Consider the following 15,038-nt stretch of genomic DNA (forward strand, 5'->3'; position numbering starts at 1 on the left):
GTCGTTTGTTGATGTTGTTCATGAATGTTTCTCGTTTCTCGTTTTTTATATAGATTGGACCGTTGGTTTTCCCGTTTGAATGGTTTTACACTAGTAATTTCTGGGGCCCTTTATAGCTTGCTGTTCGGTGTGAGCCAAGGCTCCGTGTTGAAGACCGTACTTTGACCTATAATGGTTTACTTTTATAAATTTTGACTTGGATGGAGAGTTGTCTCATTGGCACTCATACCACATCTTCTTATATCTATTCAGAAACAAATTGTTTGTCTTTTTTTTTTTTAGAAAAAGGTACTACATACATCAGATGGTCAAGAAAACGATGTCCTAATAATGGATATACGGAGCTTGTGTACTCAGGTAATAAAATATTCTACATGCATTTTTCAATGCAAAAAAGAAATTATCTGTTATTAGAACATGTAACAAATCCCGCATATTTCATACCGGCAAAACCTTTTTTGCACGTTCTTTGAAGGTCTGGAATTAATGTTCGCTATAATATCGTCTGTGCAGTGAGAAAAATATCACCCATATATATCATTAAACAAAAAATCATACTAAGATAGGAACATATATCAAGTTTCTATATAAAGCGTGAATCTCTTTACAATTTGGATCAAAGTGTTTTGTTTTTAAGCTACAATTTAATTAATCAAAACTTGATTCTGCTATGAGGAATCGATTAATCCAAAAAATAATATAAAAGACAAACCAAACAAAAACCAAGGTTATATATATGAACGTAAGCTACAAACTTATCATTCTAAATAAAATGTTTTAATATGCTACTATATGATTTGCAATGAAAAAATCTACAATAACAGTCATATTATTGTACAGAATAAGTTTATTTATTTGATATATGTCATTTAAAAACTCTATAAGGCACTTATTTTAAATTCTTTAATTTTCCCATTCGAAAAAATATAGATTTGTTAAAAATTATATAGGAACTGGTGGTAGGTGACGAATTTCTAAAATTCAAAAAATTGGATTATTCCTATTCTCCAACATTTCTGGTATGTATACTAGTCAACAAAAGTAACGATACATAAGTTTGAACTCCAATTTATCATAAAATATAATAAATAGTAAAAACTGTTAATTATCCAATGAAAAACTTTCATTTGCAAAGCAAATGCATATGATTAAAAGAATCTGACCAAATTGGAAAGTGAGAAAATACCGTGTTATTGAACACAGGGGTCAAATTTATTTTGAGGAAAATAATGACAAAAGTCGGCCCTTAATTTCGAAGATGAGAATTAAGTAAAAAACTATTCAAATATATATATGCAAAGGCATTCAAAATTTTAAGCAGACCATGTTTAAGTTTAAAGTTTTAAGTTCATATATCGATTTTTTAATTTTTGGGTGAAAATACGATTTTTGCAATAACAAAAATTGCAAAAAAAAAAAATCATGTAATTGCCTTAAATCAATAGTTTTGATAAGAAAATAACACTCTGTAAATATTAGACCAATTGGGCAATTATTTACCTTGGTGCTGGGTATCCAATTAAATTTTATATGGAAAATACATTGCCTTGTATCGTTTCTGTACCAAGTCAGGAATATAACAGTTGTTGTCCATTCGTTTGATGTGTTTTGTCATTTGATTTTGCCATGTGATTAGGGACTTTCCGATTGAATTTTTCTCGGAGTTCAGTATTTTTGTGATTTTACTTTTTTCTTTTGTTGACTAGTATATATCCAAGTTTAGAATAATTACGGTCGGCATAACTTAAAAGATTAATATAATGAAGTTTTTTACCATAATTTTTTTTCATTGTTTGGAATTCCTTTTCTATTATTTTTTTTCTCATTTGTGTTTAAAGTTATTTGTGTTTATTTCCATAACTTTGCGTTTTCAATCGTTGTCATCTGATGCTCATTAAACAAACAAAAACATAAGTATTCTCATGACTTGGGTAGAATTCATTTGGAAATAAAACGCTGTCCACATAAAATGTTGCAATAAAAATCATAGGCATTTAGATATATTTTGATTGTGTTTCTTAATTACTTGTATACTGCCTGTGACAACTACGCGACTCAACCAAGTTTTGAATGAGAAATTAATGTAAAACAAAACCTTAGACAGTGTAGTTCGGTGCATTATACCTCTGTTTGTATCTCCATCGTAACAGAGAGGCGAAATATACCAAAGGGACATTCAAACTCATAAGTCGAAAATAAACTGTCAACGCCATGGCAAAAAGGAAAAGACCAAAAGATAAACAACAGTAAACAAAACATATATAACATAGAAAACTAAAGATTGAGCAACACGAACCCAACCAAAAACCGAGGGTGATCTCAAGTACACCGGAAGGTTAAGCAGATCATGCTCCACATGTGATACCCATCGTGTTACTCCTGTAAAATACGTTGATTAGTCATAACAAGTGATTAAACATCCCGCAATAGCGGGTTGGTAATTGACTCTTATCTAACCCTAAGACATCACCAAATTCTGGACCATCGGTCATGTAAAAAATTTTAATCCTGAAACGTGAAATTTTGAAACATGTTTTTTTATGACAAAGGATTAACGAGACTGTATCAACAACAAAAACATTAAAAAAATAAATAGCACAAAGAACACTTACAAATTAAGCAAAAGCAATACGAACCCCTGTAAAATAGAAGGGTAAGCTGATCCTGCTCTTATTTGGCACGTCGTTTTGCTCACGTAAGTACAAACCCGGTGATAAGTTTAATTCGGTAGGTCATTATCATTCTGTTAAGGGCAAATTTCATATAGTTTTCATAGAATTATTAAATGTCTTCCATGTACATAGTAAAACGATTCTTTATGAGTTCCTTTACTAATCATGTTAAAGAAATGATTTAAAAACAGAAACGTTGACGAAAGATTTTACGCATGAAAAGGTGTCCTCTTTCTCGAATGCTTCCTATGGAATTATTATGTACGGGAAAATTTGCAATAAATTGTTGAAACGACAAACGCTTGTTTAATCGATCCCCTATCGCTATATATTATTTTTGGTTTGTTTTAGTAAATGTTTCTTATACAATAAGGACATGTGGTATGACTGCAAATTAGACTACTATTCACCAAAGTTTAAATGAAGTATTTTAACTTATGTTCACTTTTTTAAAGGTTCCTGCTCTTATTCAGCGGATTTTACAATAACAGTAGTTTTATATGATGCCCCTCTGTTCTTATTTTGCACAAGGCAGGAAAGTTCGTAAATGTACCATATTCCCATCAAATTATACAGATTTGGACACTTATCAACTCAAAACAGACTTACCATTTCGTTTCTGTTTGTGGTTTTTATGTACAATCACTTAGCTATCCAGAAATTAGAAAGTTTCCCTCCTTAGTCATGTGAATTGCTTTAATTTTGTCAGGTCCATGACTGATGACGGAATCAGACGTCAAACGCTATTAAGAAGTAAGACCTTGTTTATATAAACAAATGTAACAACAGGTTTATATATTTCTGTTTGTTTCTGTATAGGGTATGCAGGCGGTGGAAGGTTTGATCAGCAAGGCTCAGCACCAGAATCAGTCTGTCTACCATCAGACCCTGATTTTGTCAAAACGAGTGGTGGTGATGGTTTTGGTGGTGGTGGTCGTATGTATGGAACAAAATTTAATAGTAATTTATTTGCCTCAAATAGTAATTTTCAGGACGTACCATGTGCTGTATGTAGAGTGAAAAAGGCATCCAGTGTCATAATGATTCCAGGGAAGAACAGGTGCTACACAGGTTGGAACATGGAGTACCATGGATATCTGGCTTCAAGTAAAGACGGTCATCAGGCAGCTGGATCATATGTTTGTATTGATATTCAACCTGAATATGTGAGTGGTGGCTCATCGTTCACCGGCCGAAGTAAACTACTTTATGATGTACTTGCTAAATGTGGATCCCTTCGTTGTCCACCGTACAAACAGGATTATCCACTAACATGTGTTGTTTGTTCGAAATAATTGTTAGTTTTTAAAATAAAGGATAGATCATGATACATTAAATCAAACAAAATGTTATTGAATATTTCTAAATGTTTTGTAGACTCTCTTTTGGTGTGAGTAATTATCGGTTTAACTTCTAACGTCATTAATTCTGCAGCTTAAATGTGTCAAGTAAATCAGTTAATTTCTCTTTATGCATATAGAAGAAGTTTTTATAAGACTCGAAATAATCTTTTACATTCTCGTAAAGAGATGTTGGAAAGATGCATTCTTCTCTTCACAATGGATTCCTGGTAAGAAGGTCTGGGTTGGATTTCTCGAATAGAGAATAATGGGCAAAAAGGTGCAGAATAAAGGGTAAAAAAATATGGAATAGAAAACAAGTAAGGAATAAATAAAGAATAGAGACCAAAAATGGCAAAATAAATAAAAAAAAGAGAAAAACTATCTAAAAAAAGAATAAAGAAATGAAGGACCCCCATCTAGACCCTCTGGTAAATGAAATAGAATCTTATACATTGACATCAATTTTGAACCATCAAAAGACATCTCGAGGTATGTATGTGGTCGTCAATGAGTCATATTGTTATTTATGCATAAATGATATGTCATTAATATATTTATAGTAGAGTTTAAATCCCAGTGCTCTGTTTGATAAAAATAGTTCTCATCAGTTTTCATGGTCATAGAATCGGACATGCATGTTTCTTGATAAAAACTGTTTTCATAGACCGGATACGGTAAAGTTATAGGAGTGAATACACTTTATAGTATAACACTTGTTGTAAGCTTCCAACCAAAAACCCTTTTTGGTTTTGAAGCTATTCTTGCCTCGACATGTAATCTCGTATTTGGATGTAAAATTAGTGTCCCCTGTAAAAGCCTGTGTCATTGATAACCAACACCCAGCGCGTTTCGTGGAAACAAGTGAATATCACATTTTAAGCAAGAAGCGCGGAATATAACTGAACATTTGAATAAACCCAATTAAAGCGACCACATTGATTTGACATCGCTTTAAGTTCAGCTTAGTTCATCTAAAGGGTGTTGGTGGAGTCGAGCTGATTTCGTTTTTATAGAAACAAATTTGGTTTCTTTTTCTTATTTTTATTGATTATTGTATCTTTCATTTATTTGTTTTACTTTTCTATTTACTAACCCTATTAGATCTTCAATTTTCATTTTGAATAATCAGTTTTGTCATTTTATTTTGTTTGATAGTAGAAAACTTTTAAAAAGATGACGTGTTGAGAGTGACACATTATTTTTGAATTATATTTTATATTCAAAACTATCTAATTAATATGTAGATTTCTATTACAGTTTATTAACGTGTACATATACAATGTATTTCATAGTATGATCTCGAACTTCACAATGTATTTATGTCCGAAATATCTTTTTACACTTGAAACCTGTTAGATTATACATTTATATTTGTCAATACGTATGGTCAAGATTGAACTTAAATCTTACGATTATTCAAAATTTCTATTTGATCAATTATCGTTATGTTTAATAAATACGCGTGTAAATAATTCTCTTTGATAAACGGAATCAATCCGTTATCTAATTTTGTTGACAAAATGACCATTGCAAACTTTGTTGTTAAGAACGTTATTTGGTATTTAAAGAAAGTTAGATTATTATTCGGGGGCTCCGTTTGGATATGCCAACGAGAGCAAATGAACTGCGTTAAGATTTTCCGACGCAAACATGTATTTTCTTTGGTTTAAAATTACTGATTTGTAATACTGTTTCATTTTATATTTTGACTCTATATATTATAAGAATTTAGAGTTTACCAATTCGTGTATGTTTCTTGGATTGGACTGCCGACTTGGATGTGAATGAACTGTGATCTAGATTCTCATCCATTAACTAAAACCAAATATATCATATATTGGTACCGAAACATTTAACCTGATGTTACAAGTACTAATCTTGGAGTATAATAACAGACGACTACAGATACAAAAGTTAGTTTACCCAGCATCTACATCATCCCCACAGACGGGATCCCACTCAAAGCCATATCAGCAATTTTTATCAAATTTCTTCTTGATATAAGGATTAAAGTGCTAAACCAATGAGCTTTATTTAAATGAAACTGAAACAGACAAGCAAAAGCAAAAACAATTATAAAAGTATCATCAGGTTCAAGTAAACATTTCCGGATTGTTTAGTTTTAGCAAAAGTTAAAAAAATATGTTAAGATACATGCTTCAATTTCATATAATTGTTCTAATCAAATGGGCAATATGATCAGTTTTCTTCAAAGTTTTAAGTAACTATCAAAACTTGTAGTACATGTATATATGTTGTGTACAAGTTATTATTTGTACAAGTTATAATTTGTACAAAAAAATTGTACAAATTATAATTTGTATTTTGACTTTGTACAAATTGTAATTTGTACAAAAAGTGCTTGTACAAATTACAATTTGTACAAAATTTGACTAAAATTCACAAATTTCTTGTCGAAATCCGGATATGGTATACAAATTTTTGCACCTCATGTTTGCGGAATACCATCTTCTCCGCAAGTTTATTGTTCTCTGTTTGGTATTAAATTAATAATTAAGATCCATGTTACATCTCGTAATCAATTTATTTGGCAATCGTCAATGGCAGTCAGCAGGGTTTAAGAACACCAGTTGTTCGACCTGTTAGTCAAATTCGATTTGCTAAAATATAATTGTCATCGTGCTGGTTTGACATTTTCAGTTTTTCATTATCTTCAACTTCGTATTTGACTTTTTTTTTTAATTATTTTGATTATAGCGTCTCATGAAGACGAAACGCGGCGTCTAACTTACAAAATTATAAGTCTGGTATCTTTGATGAGTTTTTGTTGGCTAAATACATCATATCTCTGTCGTACTGTGCCAATCATTTTGCTTCTTTCTTTTTTTGTCTAAACCAAAAAATATTTCAGGGAAATAATGATAGAAAATAATGATCAAAAGCTAGATTTGACTTTCGACTTCGAATTCAATTTAAAGGTCAGAAAGCAAGAACCTCAAAACAAAACAACTTAGGTCTATACTATGTGGGATCTATGAGATATATCAATATACTGCATCATTCACACTTTTAGATTACAACTTGGACTCTTATATATGCATTAGGTGTTCTCTAAACGTTGTTCAACATTGGGTTTTTAATTAAAGTTATAATGGTTAAATTCGTATTTTCGAAAATGAAAACCCTACATATCCTATGATACACATATCGATAGTGTGTATTTATCACAAACTTTAATTTCTATCTTATCTGGGCCGTCTGTCATTATGAGTGTTTTATCTGTTTAAAAATCAATAAGAATTGATCTCAATATTATCTGAAGACATGTTATAACCGAGAAAAAATATTGACGACGTTTGCCGTTCATGTGTGTACCTCAAAGGTAAGACAATACTTTTTATGGTATTTACTGTAGGCTTTTTCTTATTAAAACATGTAAAAATGCGACGGAAAGCACAAGTTTGAAATATGTACTTGCACTTGAACGAAATAATCGAACCAAAACGCCTATTTACTGCTAAGAGATCATTCAGAAGTTCAAAATTGAAACAGGTGAAATCTATATTTATCTTATTGGCTTTATGATTATCAGTGGAACTGTGTTATGATAATTTGAACTAGTATTTAAACACATACATATTTTTGCTGCTACACTATTAAAACAAACAGCAAACTAATCAATCATATTTCACATGGTATCATATTATCTGAATGTACATTGATATTGTAACAGTGAATCTTTTCAATACGCGGCGTCTGTCTTACAAAATTATACATGTTATAAGGCTGGTATCTTTGATCACTTTTTGTTGGCCAAATATATCATATCTCTAACATGTCTAAATAAATCAAAATTTGGACTTTTCAGAAAGCAATTCGGACGTACTAAATTCATAAAGCCTTTTTTTTTAGTTTCTAGGTGAGAAACTGGCAATAAATTGTCACTCTTCTAATTAGAAATAAAGTTTCAAGTAACGACATGTTGCAATAGTATTTAATAAAAACCTTTTGACGATATCGTTTACGGGATTGAAGATGAAGCAAAAACTAAGTTAAGAATGACCTTGGCCTGAAGACTTTAGGTCTTTATTTCTTACGGGATATGAGTTACACTTATATATTCCTCAGTTAATAAATAACAAGGGAAATAACTCTGAAAAGGAATCACTTCGATTTAGCCACAATTCTTTGTCACATCCTTGAGGGTGGGAAGCAAAAAGTGTCGAAGATTTTTAAAAAAATTTAAAAATAATAGAGGGTCTTTCCATCGTTAAATTCTAATTTGTTGATACGAAAATTATGGTAAATTATCTTTCGGTTAAACAAGTCGTTTCCGGTGTAAGAAGATAGCGGTAACTTACCTTATCATGCTTCACGTTTTACACGGAAAAGAGAAAATAATAAGCAACTTCCGATTTACAAGTCACCTCCGGTGAAATATGTAATAGTTTACTGAAAGTTGATTCCAAAGTAACCCGAATTATTAACACCCTCTCCTTGACCTAGCTTTCTCATTGTTAAAAGCAGAAACTCCTTATGTAATAAAAACACGTAACAATTCAAGGTTTTTGATTGGCGCTCTCTGAATGAGAGAGTAAATTGGCTAAAAGCTTAAACTGGAGATAAGAAAATCCCGATGTTAATCCGAAGAACTTATTATGAATTTTTCAATGACTTGACCTTTTGGCGTTAGTAAAGATATCAGAGAACAAAGCAATATACCAACTTTATTTTTCGGGTTAATTGTTTCAATGAGTTTTACTTTATATAAGGGGTATTATAACCTCAATCAGGTCAACAGAAGGTCATTTCTGGTGTCAAAATGTGTAGTTTACCTAACATTCATCGAAAAAATATGTGGTTGTTAAGTTCTTTTTCTCGATTATTTATAATTTAACTGAAAAGTTCGAATTATGTATAAATAACCGTCCATTGTTTTCGGACACTGTTAGATCTTGCCATGGATGTCAAGAAAGGAAAAATAATCTGGCCGTATTTTCTTTTTTTTTTCTATTTACATTTTCATTGCTAAATATGAAATCTACTTCGATATGTAGTTTGCTTGACATTTATCCAAAAACTATTTGGTTGTTAAAATTTTTTTTTTTCTTAAAAAATAAACAGTCAATAAAAATCAACTCGTCAAGTTTGTTCACATTCTTTCCAACATTAAACCAAAATACATGGCTTTATCGTGCTTTTGTTCAACTTACTTTTAACGTGACTCGGTATTCATGCATCCAGCCATCGGGCTTATGTCTTTTTAAATTTGGGCATTCCTGGTGCATCTTGGTCCTGGGGTGCGATTTGTACAAAAAAAAATTTTAAAGTGATGTATATAATTTTTTCACCCTTGTACTTTTATATACTTAATTTTAATTTTATGGAGAAAATGTATACTATTAACGACAAAACCTTTTTTTGTTGACGTCATTGTGTAATTTATGTCACTGATAAGACTTTTATAGACGAAAGGCGCGTCTGCCTTACAAAATTTAAATCCTGGCATCTATGATGAGTTTATTACATATACACCTTTTTTGTTGGCGTCTTTGTAAGATTAATTTGAGTGTTTGTTTGAATTTTTTAGTCAGTTGTGTTGTTTGTCTGTGATGTAAGTTTACACAGTTTTTGGCTGCTAGATCCCAATTATTTTCGCACTAACCTATTATGTCTTCTTGGGTTACTTACCTAATTTTGTCGATATAATAGAACTACAAACAACTGCTATATAAGTGGGAGGTTCAGCTAGCTATAAAACCAGGTAAAACACACCATTTTTTTTTCGAAAAATGCATGTATCAAGTCAGGAGTATGGCAGTTGTTTTTCACTTGTTCCGTTGATTGATAGCGTTTTATTTTGTTAGTTTTTATGGACTTAACCTTTTGGAACTTGCCTTGGAGTTTGGTATTTTTGTTATACTTTTTTCAAATATTATTATAATATTTTCTGAAAAGGTGATCTAGAATTTTAATTCAATTAAACTAATGCTGAGTCAGCTCGTACATGTGTTAACTATTTGTTCGAATATTTCTTATAATGTAACGGTACAAATTGGAATGCCTGTAGGATCCATAATCCTCCAAGTACTTATTGGGATTCCTATATCTACTAGTATTTAGATTTGTTATTGCATGTTCATACACGATCAAACTTTTTTCTGTACATTGTGAATGCCATTCGTGGTGATAGTTCCGTCTTTAAAAATATTCATGTTAAGGTCATCTGTGCTCTACTTTCGCCTTTACAAATAATTGAATATCGGTCACACGAATAATCGATCGAAAATCACAAGCAAATTCATGCTTGAAAATAACTCTGTTAAGCCCACAGCAACTAGGCCCTTTCACAAAGAAAGATCCAGTTGTGTAAACAATTTTAAAAGAACTTACATGTACTAATGTATTGTATCAATTATAAATATAAAAATATGCCTCTGTGAAGTGGAGATACCTTAAAGTTTGTTAAGCTACAGCCTCATTTCTCTGTGTTATATCATTCTACAGGGAAACGATAACATTCCAACCTGTTTTATAGAAATTGTTGTATCAACTCTTGACAAACCTTTTATCTGGGATACAGCTGTTTTATTCCACTTTCGTACAGGAAATGTAAAAACTACTTGAATGAACATATTAACTCTATAACTGTGATATTGCTTTATATTTCAAACTTTATGTTTTAATTTATTGTTCCTTCTTCGGTTAAAAAAACACGTTCGTTGAATTATGCATATATGTTCGTTCCTATTTTTTGTAAGTGACTTTGGGCTTTCCGTCGAATTCAAAAAATTAACCTTGAAGTTAAGAGTATTTTACTCTGCACATCCAATCAGGCCTTTGTCAGGATCAGTATTTAGTTAATGATTATTTTATTCGTGTTTTAATACGTTTTATTTAAACTGTAAATACATTACGTATGAATTGCCTGATGGGGGGTTACCGTACAGTAGCAAAAAATACATATACGTTCAGAACGATATCGGAAAACATATAAAGGTAAAAATATACGAAAGCCGCTTCAGTAGATTAAGCATAGGGAACCGGGAAAATTACTATTTTCCCTAGGATTTTCATTTAATAATTACATTCCCGAGTTATTGTGATTAAAGGTGGCACGGCCAATAACTCTGTTGATTTTTTTCTGCGGAATATCGGAAAAACGGAAGTCTAAAAGGAATGAAATAAAAAAAATGAAAGAGGAATAGATGTATTGAGTCCTTGAAAAAAAACTTTGAGTGATTCGGATATTATTTGCATTAGAAATTAGGAAAATACTGATAGACAAATTTGTCAGTAAACACAGAATACTACACAGATGTCATTTTATGACTCAGTAAACCATATATTCTTCACTGAGTTTGTTCTTAGGTCACTAGTGAAATGATGTGCTTCAAGTGGCTAATTGGTACAAAACGTTCGATCATCTGTTACGTTTCATTCAAGACTTTTTAAATTGCAGTTGCCTGATCTAATGTTCATAAATGGCAGTATAAAAGTTCTAACGCAAGGGCAAAATGCTGTAGAAAAGTTTGTTTCTTTACACGATCTTAAAAATAATCATGCTCTCCCTGTAGAAGTTATTGACAAAATGTAGGAATTTTTTTTAATTAACGTTGAAAAAATCGTTGAATTGTTACCTACAGAAAAAAGAGACTTCGAATTTCTACGATTAGTTAGCTGGATAATGCTCTATATTTTTTTAATCGTCACTAGTAACAATTAAGTAGAAGCTGCTGGACATGATTACTGTGCAGTACTCTTACACGTTTTTGACGTCCGCTTTGCCAATTCAACTATCAAAACGGTCGGAAAATCCAGTCGATTTTACTAGTATCTCCGCTTCCCACAACGTATCTTCAGATTTATAAACAGTTTGCAGTTCAGCCTGATAAAAATTACTTTTATTTTACTTTCTAGTACGCCCACAAGTCAACCATTGTCAACCGCGTTTGAATTGTTCATATCTTCTGGGGCCTGTTGTTAAGTGATTGATAAGGAATCGCATTTTAGGTTTCTACTAACCTCTGCAGGACGTCTATACATTTGTAAGTTTTATTCCGGTTGATCTATCTATATACCATTTGTATTCAATGTCCGATGAAATCGTTCGAGATAGTTTTCATTGACTTCATTCAAGGCCCGGTGGTGAAAACTGTTTTTGCCTTCAAACAGTCGGTTTGTGAATTCGGATCCCGAATCACTTTTATCTTTACGTGGTTGAACATTATAGAGTACATCAGACAATTTCAGTTCAACTTCTTTTCCAGTTTTTTCTTTCAATGGTCTAACCCATGCAGATCTAGTGAAAGCATTTATGGTGACTAATAAAAATTTGACATTATTATTATATTTTGATAAAGATTGCATATCCAGTAAATCAACGTCTAATAGTTCACTTGGGCCAGAAACTATCACTTTCAATCTTAATATGTTGATGTACAAGCTTTTGCAAGCAGTCATCATGCTGTAATCAACATTTTGTAACCATTTTCAAATGTGTGTATCCCCAGTCTATCGTGGTCCTGATTGAGTATGACTTGCTGAATCTTTTCTGGTCCGAGATACGCTCACGGTTTAGATGGATTTGTAAAATCCTATTGTATTAATTTTTTTAGGTCGTTCATAGTACGGTAAGATATTTACATATCGAGTAAAGACAAAATTCCAGCTTCATTTCTGATTTCATTATTCAACAGATCGTTGTGTCTCCTTTTCTTCCAGCCACCAAACCCATTTGAAACGGTTGATGAATAACTCGACGTACGATTTTGGAACGTCTGATTTCAATGCACATTCACTTAACTAAGTGTGGATATTCTTAAGTTCTACACACTTTATAGCTTCATCGAAGTGGAAGGTAAATATGTTATGCGCGGTCTCCGTCAGATATTCGCGCCGAAGTTGACTACGATGTCCGTACTGACAAGCAATACACCTGATGTAGCTGATCTGGCGACATATATTCAAAACCTACTTCCTTTTACTGAATTAGCAATTTTGTTAAACCCTGTTCGTATTTAATAACCATGTCGATTGGATATATCCCTTAACCAAGACTTATATATACGAACATCACGTGATGTTGAAAGCATACATTCAATTCTTTGTATTTTCATACATAATGGATTGTAGGTTTGATGAAAAACGATACAATTTGAGGGACTCTTTAGAAGGTAGTTTGTCTGGCGATGCGTCTACTTGTCATTTGGTCACTTTAAATGACCATTAGACATACTTTTACAAATAAATAGTGGATGTTTATGTATATATTTCTTAATCCGTTTTAAAAGTGTTGTTTGAGAGAAAACACCTCAGAAAAGTTTCAGAATTTTCCTTCAGCTCTACCTGTATCTTTTGAATTGTTAGTTTATACGTAATACATCTATCGTCGTCAGTTTGATTGTTTCTTCTCTCTGTGACCATTCTGGGATTTTTTTTTACCTTGTCTATATATAATATGATATTAACAAGTTTAAATTGAAAACAACGTTCAAACCTATGATTGCGTTGGATAAAAACCGCAATTTTTATACGTGTGCATGCAAAACAAATTTCTTTTTAGAGGGGTCTAAATACAGCACAAACAACATTTTCCAAAAGACCAAAAAAGTGAAAAAGTATATTTTAACAAAACGCATTTGACTAACACGTCGAATAACAAATGTTCTTTAACCCTGCTGACTGCCATTGACGATTGCCAAATAAACGGATCACAAGGTGTAATAAATGGATCTTAATTATAAATTTAATACCAAACAGAAAACAATAAACTTGCGGCAAAGATGGTATACCGCAAACAAAGGTGCAAAGATTTTTGTACACCATATCCGGATTTCGACAATTACTGTCTCTTCAGTGATGTTAGGAATCGAATCCCTCTACCAAGAAATTTGTTTTGCATGCACACGTATAAAAATTGCGGTTTTTATCCAACGCAATCATAGGTTTGAACGTTGTTTTCAATTAAGACTTGTTTATAATATGATATTTACATACGAAAGCATGTTAGTGATCTCGCTTCATGTCATCCTTGATTGTTCATTTTAACCTCTGAAACATTTAAATTTCAAACAAAGGTCTGTGAATTTTGGAGAAGTTGTCCGCGCATGGAGGTTCGGTCACAGGAGCTGAAATCCGCACATTCCCTAGAACAATAGACGAACAATATATTTTGAAACGTCAGATTGCGTCAAGTCACACAAATTACTTTACTGTCTTTAATGGTCACTGAGTTTATTTTGAGATTTACCCAAGGGTCTTGTTTGCTTCAGATGTCATGTTCTGAATGTGATTGTTCCACTTTATATTTGACGACTGAGTTATTCCAAAGTATTTTGCATTTTCAACTGAATCAAGAATGTGACCGTGCATATCATAATAAAAATTAATAGGTGTTTTAATTGTGGTCATTCGGAATATATTCAATATTAAACGAGCCTTTGAGGAATTTTTTATTATAATTGAAATAGAATAAAGAGAGTTAATATCAAGCGATATTCAATTATCATGAGTTGTTTAACCTATTTCGCTCATGGTGAAAATTTTCTTCGAGGAAGAAAAGGAAATTCTGGTGAAATATTTTCGATTTCGCTGGCTTCACTTCAAATACAAGTCCAATTACGGTATTGAGAATATTGTGTCAGAAACTCTTAATACCAGACGTTTTCATACTGTTATGTATGTGTACGCTTCAGCATGGAATCAAATTTGGCAAAAAGAATATTTTCGAGTCAGGGGAAATATGTGAGTGTGTTGTGTATTATTACATAAATCACAAATCTCCATTTCAAAGGGGAATTTATCCGTTCTGACCTTTCAAAGTCATCATTGACCTAACGAATTGTCAATGGAAATATCTTAATTCAGTAATATATTGGAGGATAGGCCAACCAAAATAAGCACATTTTTTGTATCACTGTTTTATATAACATTCATATCAGTGTAAAGCGAATGTGTCTTGTCAGGAATATGACAGTTGTTTTCCATTCGTTTGGTGTGTTCGAGCTTTTGGTTTTGAAAAGAGATTTTCCGTTTTAATTTTCCTTGGAGTTCGTTATTT

At 32.0% G+C, this 15,038-nt stretch overlaps 1 protein-coding gene across 5 annotated transcripts in view; it reads left to right on the plus strand.

The window, feature by feature from the left end:
* LOC127721972 (short-chain collagen C4-like) overlaps positions 1-15,038 on the plus strand; it is a 56,807-nt gene that overhangs the window by 28,692 nt on the left and 13,077 nt on the right. For 2 of the 5 annotated variants that reach the window (XR_007991553.1, XR_007991552.1), the window contains exons 3-4: positions 283-357; positions 3,492-5,762. The exons of 1 other annotated variant lie outside the window; for it this stretch is intronic. Coding sequence is in view for 1 of the 4 variants with exons in the window: in XM_052228820.1 (XP_052084780.1) it covers positions 283-357 (75 nt within the window). In the remaining 3 variants the exon portion in view is untranslated. Of the gene's footprint in view, positions 1-282; positions 358-3,491; positions 5,763-7,166; positions 7,359-15,038 lie in introns of those variants that run through there. 2 more of the 5 variants (XM_052228820.1, XM_052228821.1) reach the window with 2 other exon arrangements.

The sequence above is a fragment of the Mytilus californianus genome, unplaced genomic scaffold, assembly GCF_021869535.1.
Source record: "Mytilus californianus isolate M0D057914Y unplaced genomic scaffold, xbMytCali1.0.p SCAF_12, whole genome shotgun sequence".
In the NCBI taxonomy this organism is placed as follows: domain Eukaryota; kingdom Metazoa; phylum Mollusca; class Bivalvia; order Mytilida; family Mytilidae; genus Mytilus; species Mytilus californianus.